This window comes from Agelaius phoeniceus, chromosome 10 (genome assembly GCF_051311805.1).
Source record: "Agelaius phoeniceus isolate bAgePho1 chromosome 10, bAgePho1.hap1, whole genome shotgun sequence".
Taxonomy (NCBI): Eukaryota; Metazoa; Chordata; class Aves; order Passeriformes; family Icteridae; genus Agelaius; species Agelaius phoeniceus.
Window position 1 is genome coordinate 12,192,750 of NC_135274.1, and position 16,277 is coordinate 12,209,026.

Here is a 16,277-nt window from a genome sequence, read left to right on the forward strand (position 1 = left end):
GAACCAATATTACCCCGTTCCAAAGTATCTAATACAACACACCAGCCAACTTAAGTCCATTACTCATAACATGGATCAGATGTGGTTTGTTTTTTAATTTTATCAGCATATTAACTCAGGGCAGAGATCACATCTTCAGTCTTCTCATGAGGACATCATGAAACCACACAGAAATGACAACCCAAAAATAACACTCTAAAGGTTTTTTTGTCAGTGAATTTTCACTGTGACCAATTAGTCTCACCTCGATTTCATCCCATTTGAGATCCACGACTCTCTGTCCAGCCCTTGGCTGCCACGTGGGTAAGGTGACAGTGGCTCTGGAGCGGGGCAGGGCAATGTCAGGCTCCAGGGTGGACGAGGCCGGGCTGCTGTGCCGGGGTGCGGTGGCCTCTGTCCCCGGGGAGGCTGCAGGGCTGCGGGCCGGGCGCTCACAGTGCGCTCCCTCAAAGCCTGCACTGCACACACAGAGGTAGCCATCCCCGCTGGTGCTGCAGTTACCATGGAGACAGGGGTTGCTGGCACAAGGATCTGAAACAAACTGGAAAAAACATATCATATAGGTCAATTACTGATTATAAAGGATTTATTTCTGGTTTTAAAAATACCATAAAACAGGATTCTTTTCCCCTACTGTATTCATCTTCTGAACATATTTATGAACCAAACTCATCTTTGATGTATCTTCAAGGAGGTAAATTCAAAGGATTAAAGAAGAATACAAATTATATTAACTACTTTCCTCTGACCATTTATGCTAATTCACTGTTGCCACATTCAAGCAAAGAGATAAACACAAAAAAGGAACATGACCGCCATTCACTATCAGGAATTTTCAAAAACAGACTTAAAAGAGTAACCTATTCAAAGAAAACATCAGATATGTTGGAATTTAAGGGAGTAACAGAAATAGGAAAGGGCACAGCACTTGTATAGATCAGCAGGTTACAAAGCAGCTCTGTGTGGTCAGAGCTAACCACATCACACAATCCTATTTGTGGACACAACTTCCTTTGTGAAAGACTGGGCCTTTTACCTACACTTCATTTTGTGGACAGCAGTTTCAGAGTCCAATTCATTTGGGTGCTGAAACCTTTCTAACAGGAGTTAGAAAGCAGGGGCAAAACTGTGCCTGTTTTTAAAACAGCATTTGTAATAGCACAGACAAGACTAATCCCAGTGATGTAGGAAAACACGGTCCGAGCCCTTAATTTCTATCTTGAATTTACCCACAGCTATTTTGTAGTTCCTTACGTCATCACTGACTTTCAAGTTAAAGGTGTTCCCTTTTCTCTTTGAATTTTACATTCATAATGCATTTCTAGATCTGTAGATATACATCTACAAACTCTTCAAGTTTCATCACCTGGAAAAATCAGCTGTACTTGCCCTGTTTCCTTGGGGAGGACAAGCCTCCAAGACACATGTTTATGTTTGCACCTGGGACTCCAAATTTTAGCATTGCCTTTTGCAAAAGCATCAATACTTTTGCTTGTCCTGGAAACAGCTTCCAAGATAATACTAAAGAAATGCTTGCCTTAATGAGAGCTAAATCACACTGCTGGCTTGCTGTCATCAACCAAGACCATCAGGCAGCTCCCTTCACTTGTCTTCGCATCAAAGGGAAAACACATCACTGGAATAAGACATTTCCTCATCTTTAAATGCAAATTTCACCCAAGAGCTCCAGTCCTAAAGGCTACTCCATTCTTTCCTGTACAATATTCCTGCTCTTCTCTGCATAAGCAATGCTTCATGTTACATTTCTCAGTAAAGCAGCACAGTTATTTATTATTAAATATTTTTTATAATTACCTCATCAAGAATTACGTAAACCTTAAATATCATTAATGGAAAAAACAAGTATTGGGTCTACACTAGGAATTTTATCTTTCCAGTAATCCAAAGGTCTGGTGTCAGGGACACCAAATCCTAAAACCTCCTTATATAAAACAATACTATTATTGACCTCAGCTGGAATTCTTTCTTTGGCTCAAAGTTTTGTATACCCCAGACTCTGTAACATTTTTGGACAGAAAATAGAGGAAAGATTATTAGCAAAGTTAATTTTGGAGACAGTCAATGAAGAATGTCAGATTTTGTCCTGACACAAAAGGCTTAGAGGCCATAGAGGACAGTCCAAAATATATGGTCTATTAATTTATCTCATGGTTTGGTCACAGTTCAGAGTGTTTACTTTGCTTGGGGGCACAGATCATACATATAAGGTGATACATTAGACATCAGGGTCAAGCTCTGACTCTTCTTCATTTTTAACACTCAACTATATGGCAAGTTTACATATATACTTGACATAGCATGGAAATATGGGGTTTTATGTTCAGAAGGGCTTATCTCCTTAAAATCTCTTTCCCCTGCAAGTCAAAAGAATACCTAAGTTCTCAAAGAACAATTTCTACATCTCTTCTCCCCAAAATAACATTTAAGTGACAGAAAAGAACAATTTTCAGGAAGGAGCTAGTTCTGTTCTATGGTTTGTCAGTTACATTTTAAGCTTGCTCCACTGCCAAGTGCCAGAGATATTCATAGAAATTTTCTTTCCCTTTAAGAGTACTGAAGATAAAATGTGTTGACATGTGAACAAAGCACAGCTCACAAATTGCTTGCAATAGTTGTTTCATATTCTAGTTTCTTGGACTACATCTGAGTTTCAAAGAACTGCAGATTTCCTATTGTAGGATAAGCTCTTTACTCATGCTTTCAAAATAAATCCAAATTCAAAATAAGCCTATTTTGTGTTAGTAATTCAATTGTTCTTGTCATACCTAAAACGTTAAGGTTATTACCTGCAAGCCTAGGAACAAGAAAGAAAAAAATAACACTTTCAATCACAAAGGGCACTTCCCCCATTACTGAACGCATCCATTCACTTAACAAGCTCAATAATAAAAAATGCTGTGAGATCCATTCTATTTAATGCAATCTGATTTGAGCTTGTTTGACTGGAAACAGATGTGTTTAATTAATTATTAAGTCCTGCTCCGTGCTGCCCCTGTCATGCACTGAAGAACCCCCTTGTGCTTTAGGAACCACCCACACCCTTTCAGACAGAGTGGAAGTGAAAATAATTAAAACAGTTTAGATTACATGAAAAATTAAAAAAGATGAATAGATTTGAACTTCAGCCATAGACTTCCTCAAAACTTAGTTTTATGAAGCACCTCACAGGATTTTATCATCATTCTCACTCCTTAGTTACTAGTAATTCAAAAGCTCATTTGTCTTCCAATAAGCCTATCAAAACAAATCAATGTCATTTGTGCATAGGTTTTCTGTTGAACTAAAGAGTCAATTTTAGTTATCAGATAAAAAGAGATAAGCAAATAAAACTGATTAATTTGTGTTGGTTGCAATGTTTCTGTGGTTTCTCTGGTCCTCACCAAGCAGCAATGGTTAACCAAGTGATCTGAGAAATATTCTGACACAGTGAACAGCATGGCTACATCAGAATTAAAGCTAGCAAAATTTCAAGGCTTACCCTTCAATGAACTATTGAAGCTCACAAAAAAAAAAAACCACCTAAACCAAGACAAAAGAAAAAACCAAAACACCTTGGTCTCATAACTAAGAGCTGAACCTAAGCGTACTGCAAATACACAATTACAAACTCCTTTTTTAGCCACTCCTCGTGCAGTTCACAGTATCTTCAGAGACTTGCACAGAGAAAAGAAGGCAGCAAGTAACAAAAATCCATCTAGCCCATGAATAAATACTAAATCAGTATGATCACCCATAAAAAATCCAGGGTTGTTTAGGTACAGAATTTCCACAGTCACTATTAAGAAAGTATATTTTGTATTTCAGCCTCTTGTTTTCATCCCCAGTTTTTCATTTAATAGTCTGTTTTTATAATACATCCCTTGACTAAACAGGCACAGCCAGCCCTTGCAGCTGACAGAGCCAAGCTAAAAAGCATAAAATGTATTTGCATGCAATTACTATTCCATATGCCTGGACAATTGTAATCCCTGAAATATTTTTCCAGTAGAATCCTAAGACAGATGCATACCAAGGTGCCCTTCAGATCATAGTTAATTTTCCAAAGGCAGATTGAATACAGTATAACAAAAACTGAGCTTGTTTAAGAATCACACTCACAAACATGGATCCTTTGCCAGCCAGTCCAATTGTTTCCTAAGGTTTCAAGATGGAACACTGCAGGATGTAAATCTGCAAGATCTTTCTGCCAGTACTACTTGTGATGACACCAATTTGTCAGTTGATGCTCATTCACCTTCTCTTCAAAGTGGTTCTACTTGTTCCACCTGGAGATAGTCCAGGTAGATCCTCCAGAGAGCTTCAAAAAATAGAATGGCAAGTCTAAAGCCAAGGCTACAGATGAGCTCCTGAACACTGTGCCAAACCTCTCTTCCACCTGCAACTCTCCTCTTGGATGTGTTAGCACAAAACTAACTTTGAGGTCAGTTTTTATTGCTGTTGCCTACAGCCACAGACAATATTACACCACTTTGCAACTTCAGTAAAATATGGAAAATAAAGAAAACAGTAAATCCAGTCCTCATGTTAAGAATTCAGCAGATTGTTTAAATTCATTCTACATAGTGAATGTTAACCTGTTAACAAAGCCAAGCTGCCACAATCATGTCAAAGGCCGATACTTGGCATATGCATCCAGAAGCACTCAGTACCTCAAACAGCCTGCAGATATTGAAACCAGCATAGCCCAAAGTTTTCAACTTTGCATGGCTCCCTGAGATAGTTTTTCCAGTTACAGGGTAAATTGCTGTGGTTCTCAAATATGTAGAGTTATTCAAGTGGCTGGGACTTACACAAGTCTCTTCATGTGTTCTGGTAAAAAGATCTTAGGAGAAATTCAAATCAGTAAAAATAAAACTGGTTTTGCTCCTACATTGCTGAAGAAATTCCCCAATACAAAAGCAAACAACAACTCTCCCAGATGAATCATGGGAAGATCCACCACATTCACACACCAATTTCAAGATTTGCATGGTACATTAAAAGTTATCAATTTCTGAATACTTTAGAAAGAAAATAATTAAAACCTACAGTCTAAGTTATTATCTGCTTTAACAAAGTAGAGGAGGAAATATTTTTCCTTTTAAGCATCTGAAATAGCATCTATTTTTGCATATGCATCAATTTATGAAAAAGAGATGGAACAGATTTAAATCTTTTACATAGCAATGACAATAAAGATTATCAAAAAATGTAATCTCTTTGAAAAAATTTGTTTAATTACGTTCAAACTATTATTAAAATTTATTCTAATGCAATCCTTCACACAGTGAAGCTGTAAATTCCATTCCATCCCACATTAAATATTAGTGCTAAATATGAAATCAAAAGCAAGAAAAAAGATTAATTTGAATTAAAAAAAACCCCCAGATGTTCCAAATAGTATCTACAGGAAAAGCATTGAGATGAGTATATAAAATAAATGCATTTTCTTTAGTTTTGAGAAAAGACTGCCTTGAGACTCAGTAGGACTCAAGCAACATATCTGGGTTCAATTTCTGGCTCTCCCAGAGACATCCTGTGTGAGCTGAGAACAGCCAGACTCCATCTCTGCCTCTTTCCAACTGTAAAATGGGGATTACGCTTTCTTTCTCACACTGCCAGTGTTGGCTGGTTAGAAAGCAATTTTTTTTCAGGATGGGAACCACAGAGACAGTGGCAATAGGAACTCTCAAGCAGCACTGAAATACAAATAACTACAATCGAGAAATACATCCCTGTAGAGCAAGGCTAAATATATAACCTGCAGCTATTCAGGTTTGTTTCTTAGTCTTTTTCTTTTTTGCTTCTCCCTGTGGCCATTCTGGTTTCTTCTGAACACTTCTTTGCTCCAATGGACAGAATTACTCAGCAAACTTTAAAGTCAAGAAAAAATCCTAAGTTATATTAACTCCTCTAATTAACCCATAATAGACAGGAAAACCATCTTAATATTGCATCTTTAGACACTATTGTTCTTCAGAACAAGATTTGCTTCAAAAGAGATGCGCTGAAGAATACATTCATTTTCCAACTGTGACTGAACACAACAGAAATAAAAGTGGCTGAAACACCCTGATTAGGAGAGTCAGGGTGAATGAGAGCTTTTTGTCACATGAGGATGTAAAAATAGAACATGATCAGCACTGTGATCACACCGGTACTGCCGCCCTAAATGGCTGCTCCCTAAAAGCTGCCTGTGATGTCCTTTGTGTGAGAATTTAAGGACACTCTCCATAAGTATTCTTCTGCCACATGCACCAGGACACAGTGACACACGGCCTGACAGAGTGTGGTGGCCACAGCGAGCAGAGCCAGGCCGTACAGGAATTGCAATGTCAGAGTCTGTCGGAAGGAAGGACGAGCCATCACGGTGCTGCTCATACTGCGAGCTGCCCGCGGGCAGCGAACTACACCAGTCTGAGACATGACTATCAGGGGTTCAACAAAATGGGCAACAACAAGGTAATAAAAAGTGCTGTATACAGAGGTCCTGGAAGCCACAGCAATCAGGGCTTTCCTCAAAAAAGTACAAACAGGAGATTTCGCTATTACATAAAACAAGAATTTGGCAGCTATGTCAGCATCAATCATTAGGAGCTAGCTACAAGACAAAACTGAGATTAATCAAGATTTAGAAGGCCAAGACCAAGAACTGTGTAATACTAAAAATAGAATATAAGCAACTTCTTTCTGAAAGCAAATACTTACTCTTTTCATTTAGCAACTCAACCCTATGCCCAACCCATGAGGGAAGCTATCAATAAATCTAATAAAGTGTAACCTTTATCAGATAATTCAGAATATGATTCTTTAAAACACCATTAGCAATGAGAACTTTGGATTTCTTCCAAGCTGAAATTCTCATTCCATGAGTTTTGAATATTCAGAGTAATGAAACTGCCAGTGAATGTAATAAATGGATATAAAACATTTTTCTTTACTTCAGTGAAGCAGAAAAAAAATGCCTAAAGAAATTGTCTGTTTAATTGCAAACCAAAGCATGGCTGCCCAAATCCATTTGAAAAACCAGCAAACATAACAGGGCAGAATTTGAACAGTGTGATAGATTTTCAAAACAGAACTCCAGCAAATGGCTGATTTACCCTTGTGTAATAAGTTACCAGACACCAACTGCTTTGCTCTACCTATCCTCAGGCACAGTCTTACCTCAAGGTATCCTGAAATAACTGCAAAGTAAATTGAGATCACTTTCCCTCTCCCTCAATGAAAGGAAAATATCTGCTTCACACTAACCACTCAAAACTCTCAAATGTCAGCATGTACATAAACAATTATGGAGAAGCACCTTACTTTTTTCTCTGCTTTTCTCAGATTATTTTCAATCCTTCTTTTAAATATATATTTGCCTTTCTCCTGTTGTGAAAGGACATTCAAATTGTTTGATATTTTTATAAATAAAACAGATTTAACATTACATTCCCAGTAGACAGGCTAAGCGAGTTTACTGCATTCTTCAGCAACACCCATATTCAGCAAAGACACTTTTTCAAAAAACCAAAATAAAGTCAGGATATCTATCCCAAAGATGGGTCAACTACTTAAGACAAAGGATCTAAGAAGTATCAATAAATCTCTGAAGATCAACATTGGTGTTTTTTACCACAAAATCATCTCATTTTACACTCAGTAAGGGCTGGCACCCTGCTCTAATTGTTAATTGAGATTAACTTTAGGGGTCACAGGCTAAATTAAGGTTACTACTATAATTTCAAAATACTACAGTTCTGCCATGAATATTCTGAGTTATAGTGAGATCAAGACTAGCACAGGCAGAAATACACTCCACCTGTCTTAAGAGGGGAAAAAAAATCCCAAACGATCTGCTACTTGAATTTTCAAAATTAATTAAGGAAATTACTTATCCTACTCAAAGTAAGATGATCCTAAATGCCTAAAATTTTAGCTATTTTAGAAACAGTAGTGTGCTATAATCTCTACAGGAATGCTAAGTTTTACATGTTTGTCCACCCTTAAAAATATGGAATGAACAAATTTGAAAGTTTTCTAGAAAGCCAAAAACAACTTAAAATTTTACCTTCATTGCATGAACAAGCACCAGGTCAAGGATCAAGCCTATGTAGGTGCTCTGAGTGACAAAAGGTGCACAGTGTAAGCTCACACTTAATTATTTACAAGACACAGCATGATTCCAAAGTTCAACAACAGAACAGCAACAGCATTCTCATTTTCTTAAGCATCAACATCAATCAACCTCAAGACACAAATTCATACAAAATAGACTTCATTAGTTCAAGTACTCAGGGCATTTCTCGATTTCCAAGTCTGAGGCTTCACAATTTTCTAGGTGAGATACAGCAAAATAGACATGCAGCCCAGAATAGAGACAAGGTAGGACTAAATAACACAGTGAGTTGTGCATAAAACTACAGTTGAACCATCAATAGGGCATGAAATCCTGAAAAACTCAGCAGATGTGACAATTGGTTACTCTCAAAGCTTTTTGCCCACAAGAGGCTGTGAAAACAGGAAAAGATGATAAACACATCCAGAAGGTACCTAGGAGATGTGACATAACCAGCAGTTCATTGATGTCACATTTTCCAAATCAAGTATGAAAACGAAAATTTAAATTTGGGGACGTTGAGAAGAAGGAGTTGTTACTGTTTCAAGCCACAACACATCAAAAAGGAGACATTTTGTCAGCTGAGGCATTTGGCAATCAATAAAACAGCAAATGCTTATGCACCAAGTCAAGTAGATGAGCACGAGATGGGTCCTCCAGCGCTTTCAAACAACTAAAATTCCTACACTGCATCCAGTGCTACTGACAGCACAGGAAATCACAGCTATGTGCTCTGCTGACTTTTTGCTTACTTCTCATACTTAAACATCCTGTCAGATCCAAAGTTAAAATATTGTCTAGCTGGAGAAATACTGAAAGAAAGATGAAAAAACTTGCAAACCCATGAACCCATGCGCTCAGTACGCACTTCTGGTTTTCTGTGTTGGATTATGTTACTCCCCATGATTTCTATTTTAAAAACTCTTTTCTTTATATAATACATACTTGTATTTTATATATATAATACATATAATACATACTTTAGTCCTCAGGTCTTGTGATTAGAATTCCAAGACCCAGCTACATTTTTATATGGTTATTGAGAGTTAAATTGACTACTAAATATACTTAATTAATGCACTTAATACACCTGAACAACATTGTGCATCTGACATTTGCAGCAATGTCAGATCTTATATCTACAGAGAGCAGGTGAAAGGAGATGACTTCAGCTCTGTTGTTGTTACAGTGGACAAGAACTCAAAGCCTTCCTTTCTGGATTAGGAACCTGACAGTTTTCTGGTCAAAAGTGATTTTTAATTTTAAGACAGGGCTGGAGGCATCTTTATCTCATAACAAAGCACCTGCCCACACATAAAGAGCAATGTCCAAAGAGTTTCAAATCAACATCCACTGCCTCATCCCTGAAGAATTCACCATTTTACTGCAAAAAGTAACTGGATTAAATATTTGAACAATGTTGGGATGGAGATAGAAACCCCAAATTTCTCTACTCTTACTTGCTAAACACCATCACTCACTCATGCTGGCACTCACTGCCATTGTCACCATCCCTCTCTGTGAAAGCACTTTCAACTACAACGTTGAATCTCACATTTTATGACAGCCTGGGTGAACTCAGTTACTTCACAGCACTTAGTTAAGGTATGAAAACAGCAGCATATGCCTGAACTTTGAGAATAAGCCAGTCTGCAGAGCCATAAAATAGGTCTTTATATTCAGTGGTGACAGGCAGCACTTCTTTTAGCCTCATCTGAAAGAGCAGTTTTGCCCAGTCAGTAGAACATCCTTTCTGGGGTTATTTTTTTAAAACAAATTAATCTCGAGATCCAAAATACCTTCTAAAATTGTATTAAAATAAAATGGATTATCAGTTTTCCTATGCCATCCAGTAACAATTGCTCAGGGTTTTGCCCTGCTAGTCTATGTCAGCACAATTCTTCTCATGCTAGGTTTTGATCACTTTCTTTCAATTTCAGCTACTCAATCACTCTCAGACCTTCTGGTTCTATACACAGACTTTTCTTCAGTGCAGAGGAATGTGCTTCCTGATAGAACAATTCAAGAATCTCCAGGTCCAGGGAAATAAAAATTTGGTGCATAGCCTCCCTCTCTGGGACAGCTGTATGCAATGCAGATGTCCTGAAGCAGCTGCAGGGAGCCTGTCATGATAAATAGGGCAATTGCCTCTCAGTGTGTTCACTGTCACATCAGAGATGTCAAGAGGAAACTTGTCTGTTATATGTTCTTGCTGTCTCCAAGATGCCATGCATGCTCATTGTTCACCATGGTGAAAGACACATGGCAGAAATGGTAAAGTGAGTCAAGGTTCAGCCCAGCAACAAACTCATCTTCTATCATTTTAAATCTGCCCTAAAGATCCCAGCTTTTACCAAATGCATTACAATATTAATGAACAGTTCCTGAAAGAAAGGACAGGATCTGTGCCCTTTCTAGATGAAATGGCACAGATGAAGGGGCCCTGCCCCTACAGGGCATAAATCATTGTAGGGCTGCTTCTGTCCAAGTCTCTCTTTCAGTTGGTCTGAACCCTGGAATCTGTGAAAACAGACACAAGACTGTTCAGCCCATTTTCCTAGCACTGGAGAAAGCAGGGCTGTGACCCAAATAAGCTCTCCTATGAATTTTGTTCTGAGGTCATACATCAAAAGACTTTATACCTCTCATCAAACTACATTGTGTGCATGCAGTCATTTTGCTGTCCACTAGAAGCTCTAGAAAGAAGAGTGGATTTTAAACAATATCAATCTACAACTTCCGTCACTTAAATTTCTCTTCTGATGGTTTACCCTTATGAATTAGTCTGTGTCCAGACAAGTTGAAACCTATGCCACAGATCAATCCCCATATTATTTACTTCTCTAAATGCATTATTATTCTCTTTGAATGACTTCAAATCTGCTTTAGTTAGTAATACCAAAACTAATTTCTCCCTTCATGATCTGATGCTATGAATTAGACTTTTAATTTTCTGATGCAATACTTCATAGCATCTAAAAAAATCTTAAGGGTAATAACTAAATATAGATCCATAGATCTAAATATCAATCCAAGTCATATATTTAGAAGCTGCTTCACACACCTTGTTTTCATTCAGTATCCCTTTAGGATGTGGAAAGTATACCAGACATGCAGGTATAGCTTGGATTTATATAGTGGTATTGTGATATTCTTCTGTTCTTTTCTCTGGCCCTTTCATCCCAGTAATCAAAATATTAAAAGCAACATTTACACCAATTCTCATTTGTTTTGACACTATACGTCGTCTCCTATCTATATGACCCATGACTCTCTACTCATTCTATTCAAGGCTGAAATTGTCCTGGCTGTTTTGGACACAGCCCCTGTGAGGTTCTGCATGTCCCCATTCCCCTGTACAATACCTGACAGCAATGACCCTCAGGATCTGTGAGGGCAAGGACCTCCAGCTCTGATCACAGCCATGCTGGGAAGCTTTGTATGGAACACAAAGGCAACAGCAGCAGAATTGTGTTTCCTGCAGATCACTCCAGCAGCCCTTCATCAGTTAGAGTCCTACATGTACACTTACATCATTAATAGTTTTCTGTGTATTTTTTTTTCAAGTTTCCATTAATTCCTATAACAAAACATTCATTTTTGGTGGCAAACATCAGGGCTTTTGAAAGGCACTCTCCTATATCTATTTATGATATAATAGCAAGACACATAAGAGTGTCTGAGAGTACTCCAGAGGCAACAAGAAGTGTTTATTGATATTATTTTCCCCCAGATTCTCAGGTTTTTAGGGGCTGAAGCACTTATCTCCTTTTGAAACAGCTACAAGCATTCAAGTGAGAATTTCCTGGCACAGTAAAAGAATTCTAGGTTATTTCTGGGGTTATCATCCAGCATATTGCCTCCACATCATGCATTAGTGAGGCACTTGGACACTGTCTCTCAGAATGCTTAGCTCTGATACAAGTGTTAGTCACAATATTAAAAATTCCACTTCTCCTGTTGTAACTGTGCTGAAAGATGGTGATTCAGGAAACATTTGAACAGGCAGCCAAACACCAAGTCTACAAATAGCAAAAGAGTCAAGCACCTTTTGCACAATATCTCTGTCACTGGAGGCCCAATAAAGAACTCATTTTGTCCATTCCATGTATTTACATCACGAAATGAGATGGCATCTTTTGACAAATGCCAGGCTTTTTATAAATTATTGAAAATTGCACACACATCTTGCATCAGCATTTTGTCCTTGACCTTTAGCAAATACATTTATACTACAACAAACTTCTTTTAAAAGATAGGAAAAATAGAAAAAAAAAAAAGTAACAATTTTAAACCACTCCTATGGGCATGTCTTGCAGGAAGTTTCTGATAATGGACAAAAAAAAGGCTCATTAAATCCCTGCTGTACCATATCCTACACATCTTATTCTGTCAGGTTACATGATATGTTAAGGCACTACACCACTGCCTTTCCCTCTGAGGATAGAAAGTGCAATGGAGTAGATTCTTAATGCTGTATTTGCAAAATTGAAAAACACAACAGAACTACTGAGACCTACATTTTGAAACAGAAACACTCTGAAAATAATACAGTCCCATTTCTCTCTTCTTCAGAAAAAACTGGGCTGCTGCTCATCTTACGAAAAAAAAATTCTTGTGAAATTCTTCATTACAATACTACTGCTTCTTGATCAAATTTTCTGAAAGTTTTCTGTAAATGCTAAAATATAACACAATTGAATTACCATTATGGGAAATCTACTGCAATCACACCCTCAGAGGCTGGTCTTGATGATCAAACATATGTTGGAACTGAGCTTCTAATGAGCAATCAACATTTATGCATATTGCATCCTTTAGTAAAGAGGTATAAGTTGCAAATTCAGAATAAGATTCAGAATTAGAGACTCAATAAATATGACAGAAAAGACCATTGTCCTGCCTAACAGGTATTAGGAATTAAGATGACAACAACTCTTGATACCTTCTGTGAGTTCTGATGGATATTTACAAGATTGAACTTTTTACAAACTCTGGGGTTCTGTAGCATTTCATTTGCTCACTCGTTTTACTCTTGTCTCTCTGGGTTCAAATCCTTGAGCACCCTTTGACAAGAATCCCCAACATCTCTTTAATCTCCTGTTTGAAGGACACCACCATCCAAATCTCTGTGCACTTGTTTCAAGAGAAACCCTCTTTTAGTGGGTCCCTTCCAACTCAGAATAGTCTGTGACGTGTCCTCAAAGGGGATTTCATTGGGGACTACATTGGCTCATTGCTTACCTCTGACAGTGAAGTCAGCTAACACCCAGATTCCGGACATCCACCCACTTTACTGGGTGAGAAGAAAAGGAGTACAGTGGGTGGAAAATCAACAGCAGGTGAACAAATCCCTCTTCCTTTGTGCAAGCTACACTAGGGTACTTGGGTTACAAGTCAGCCCAAAAGCTTTCTTACATTTGGGCTTGCAAAATCCACTCTCCTCTCCAAAAATCACTTAAAAAAAGCATCCCTCTCAACAACCTTAGAGTCTGCTTTGCTATTTTACCAAATCCATATAATTTTCCCTCCCTGCTCAAATGATCTGTTGCTGAATTACAAGCTCATGTGGAAGGATCAATATCGCTCAGCAGTAAACAATTCATTATCCTAAAATTCCTGCATTTGACTCAGAGAAGCTCCAGTCAATTTTTGATAATCCATCTTCAATACCTCCTTAAATTCCAGGCCAAATACACACTGGAAGAAAAAAATTAATAAAGAGACAGAAGAAACCACAATACATTTGTGGTCAAAAAGGAAAAAATCTTCTACATTTTAAAGAAAAAAAGAAAAGATATATATTAAATCCTCATTGCCGCAGCACTTGCCACAGGTGAGACAGCCACAATACACAGAGTATCATCACACAACTTCAGAAAGCTCAACCCATACAGAGCAACGTCACACCACCTCAGAAGGCTGCAAGAGTCAGCTCTTCTTGTTCTTTAGCCCAACCTTTTATCCCCTCCTGTTGATGCCCTGCACCTGTGTGCCCTCTGCTCCCTTTGGTGTTGGTCAGTGCCCCTGGGCACTCCATGGCTCATTGCTGTCAGTGCTGCTCACCTGCTGCTCACAGCTGAAACCAACTGGGGATGAGGCTCCCACAGCCCCATCCCAATCACCACAAACTGTGTGCCTACAGCTCATGGTCCTAACCCCTGAGAGAAATAAGTACAGATTTATGAAGCACTACTGAAATTACGTTTGAAGTCGAAAGGGTGGAGAGATATAGTACATAAAAAGTGACTTCTATTCCTCTGGTCTTCTCTACCAAATCACTGGCTTCCTATGACAGCAGAAAGAAAGAAGAGCAAATGAAATATTAAATTCCCATTTAAATCAGATAATCAGATAAAAAATTTGCTCATTAGGGCTTTCAGCAAGACTGAATTATATTTCACTATCTGCTTTTGCCATGTCAAGTGGAACAAAGGGACAGACCTCTAGAAAGTCTAACATAACACATGCAGTAAAATGGACTGTTTCAGTCCCAGTGTCAACTTCTGGATGGATTAGCTGGCACACATGCATTTAAAACATAGGTAGAGACAAAATATAAACAAATTATAAACATAATTATATCCAAAAGCTGTCCTTTGCCAATGGCTTCACTTCTATTCATTTTAAGTTCAAAAAACATCTTACCAGGAATGAACTATTGCCACGACAATTTTACTGGAATTTAGTGACTAGGTATATTCAGGTTAAATGTCAGTCCAGTTCTGGCAGTCACACTCTAGCCCTCAATAGATTCAGAGAGTAAAGTCTGCAAGCCAGAAAAGTTTTAAGGGATCTTCTTGGTCTTGTGAATTAGTATTGAATTTGGAAACAGATTGAAAGGTAAGACAAAAGCACGTGGCCCGTGCACAAGCTTTGTGACATTGCTTTGCCAATATATTTCCAGCTTGGTTTGTCACACTTCTGTTACTTTTTTATTATCCATTACTCAAACAGATTGCATATTTGATGAAGACATTCGGGAATCATTTCTTGCACACAAAAATGTCAAGTAAGAATAAAATAATGAGCAATTTCATTTTAATTTATGATCTCAAATAGAACTTGAATCTTGATAAAAAGCACAACCTCAATTATGACTTTCTTGCCTTGTGATTTTTGTCTTGTGTGGAACACAGTCAATGCTATTTATGTCTGAAGTGCAACTAAAAAAATTGGCTATAGTAACTGAACAACCAACCACAGAAACCTCTCCCTCATAAGCCAGTAGATTGGCAGCAAGTAGTGCTGTAGGTGTGCCTGTAACTCCTTGCTGTGGTACCTAGCACATAAAAAATAAAGTCATTTTCCATCACAAACATGTAGAGATCTGCCAGATAAATATTTGGAAACTGAAAAGCTGGTATTACAAGCAGATTGAAGCATGGCACCATCCCATCCTAAATTTCTTTAGGGTATGTTCCTTCTGCTCACTCTGATTGCAAAGACAGAAAAATAAAAGCAAAGCAAAGCAATGCTGTTTTTAGATAACAAACCATCTGGTAAAATGCCTACAATAATTACTCTGTTTCCTTTACAATAACTTTCCATATGTTGGTAACTAGTCATATTTTCTTGTCCCACAATATAATCAGCTTGGAACTAAAAATGCACTCTAGAGTGCTGAAATTGGACTTACATTCACAATTTAGGATATACCCTACTGCAACTGTACTTATTCTTTAAGTAGAAAATTATACCTGTGATTTAGTACTGTTCTTCACCACCAATCCTTATTAGATTTCAAATTGCAATGATCCTGCAAAACAAAGCATTATCATACATTCTTTCTTATTCTCTCTCTTTTTTTTAAATAAAAGCCAGCATATCTATTTCACCTATTTACCTGCTCTGCTTATTATAGAAATATTGAAATATTTCCAAAAATAAAACTATCTTTTTATCTCCCTCCCAGTAGACACATACTGTATCTTCATCAGCCTTTCTGTGGCCAAGATTTACTACCCAAGACAAGCAAATGCACTGAACATTTTTTACACTAATCTTATCTAACCCCTTTTCTGCTCCCAGAGAACTTCACTGTTTTCTTCTCGTAATTTTTATTTCCCATAAAGAGCTCTTACCAAAAAATGCATATGACTCCATATTACATATGACTACACCACACAAACTATGCAGTTTTTCCTTTGAATTCCTAATAGACACAATTATT

General features: G+C 37.8%; 1 protein-coding gene across 1 annotated transcript in view; it reads right to left on the bottom strand.

The window, feature by feature from the left end:
• The window catches only part of DNER (delta/notch like EGF repeat containing), a 107,828-nt gene that overhangs the window by 61,254 nt on the left and 30,297 nt on the right, over nt 1-16,277 (bottom strand). Inside the window, exon 2 of the mRNA XM_054639259.2 lies at nt 245-541. Coding sequence (XP_054495234.2) covers nt 245-541 — 297 coding nt within the window. The remainder of the gene's footprint in view (nt 1-244; nt 542-16,277) is intronic.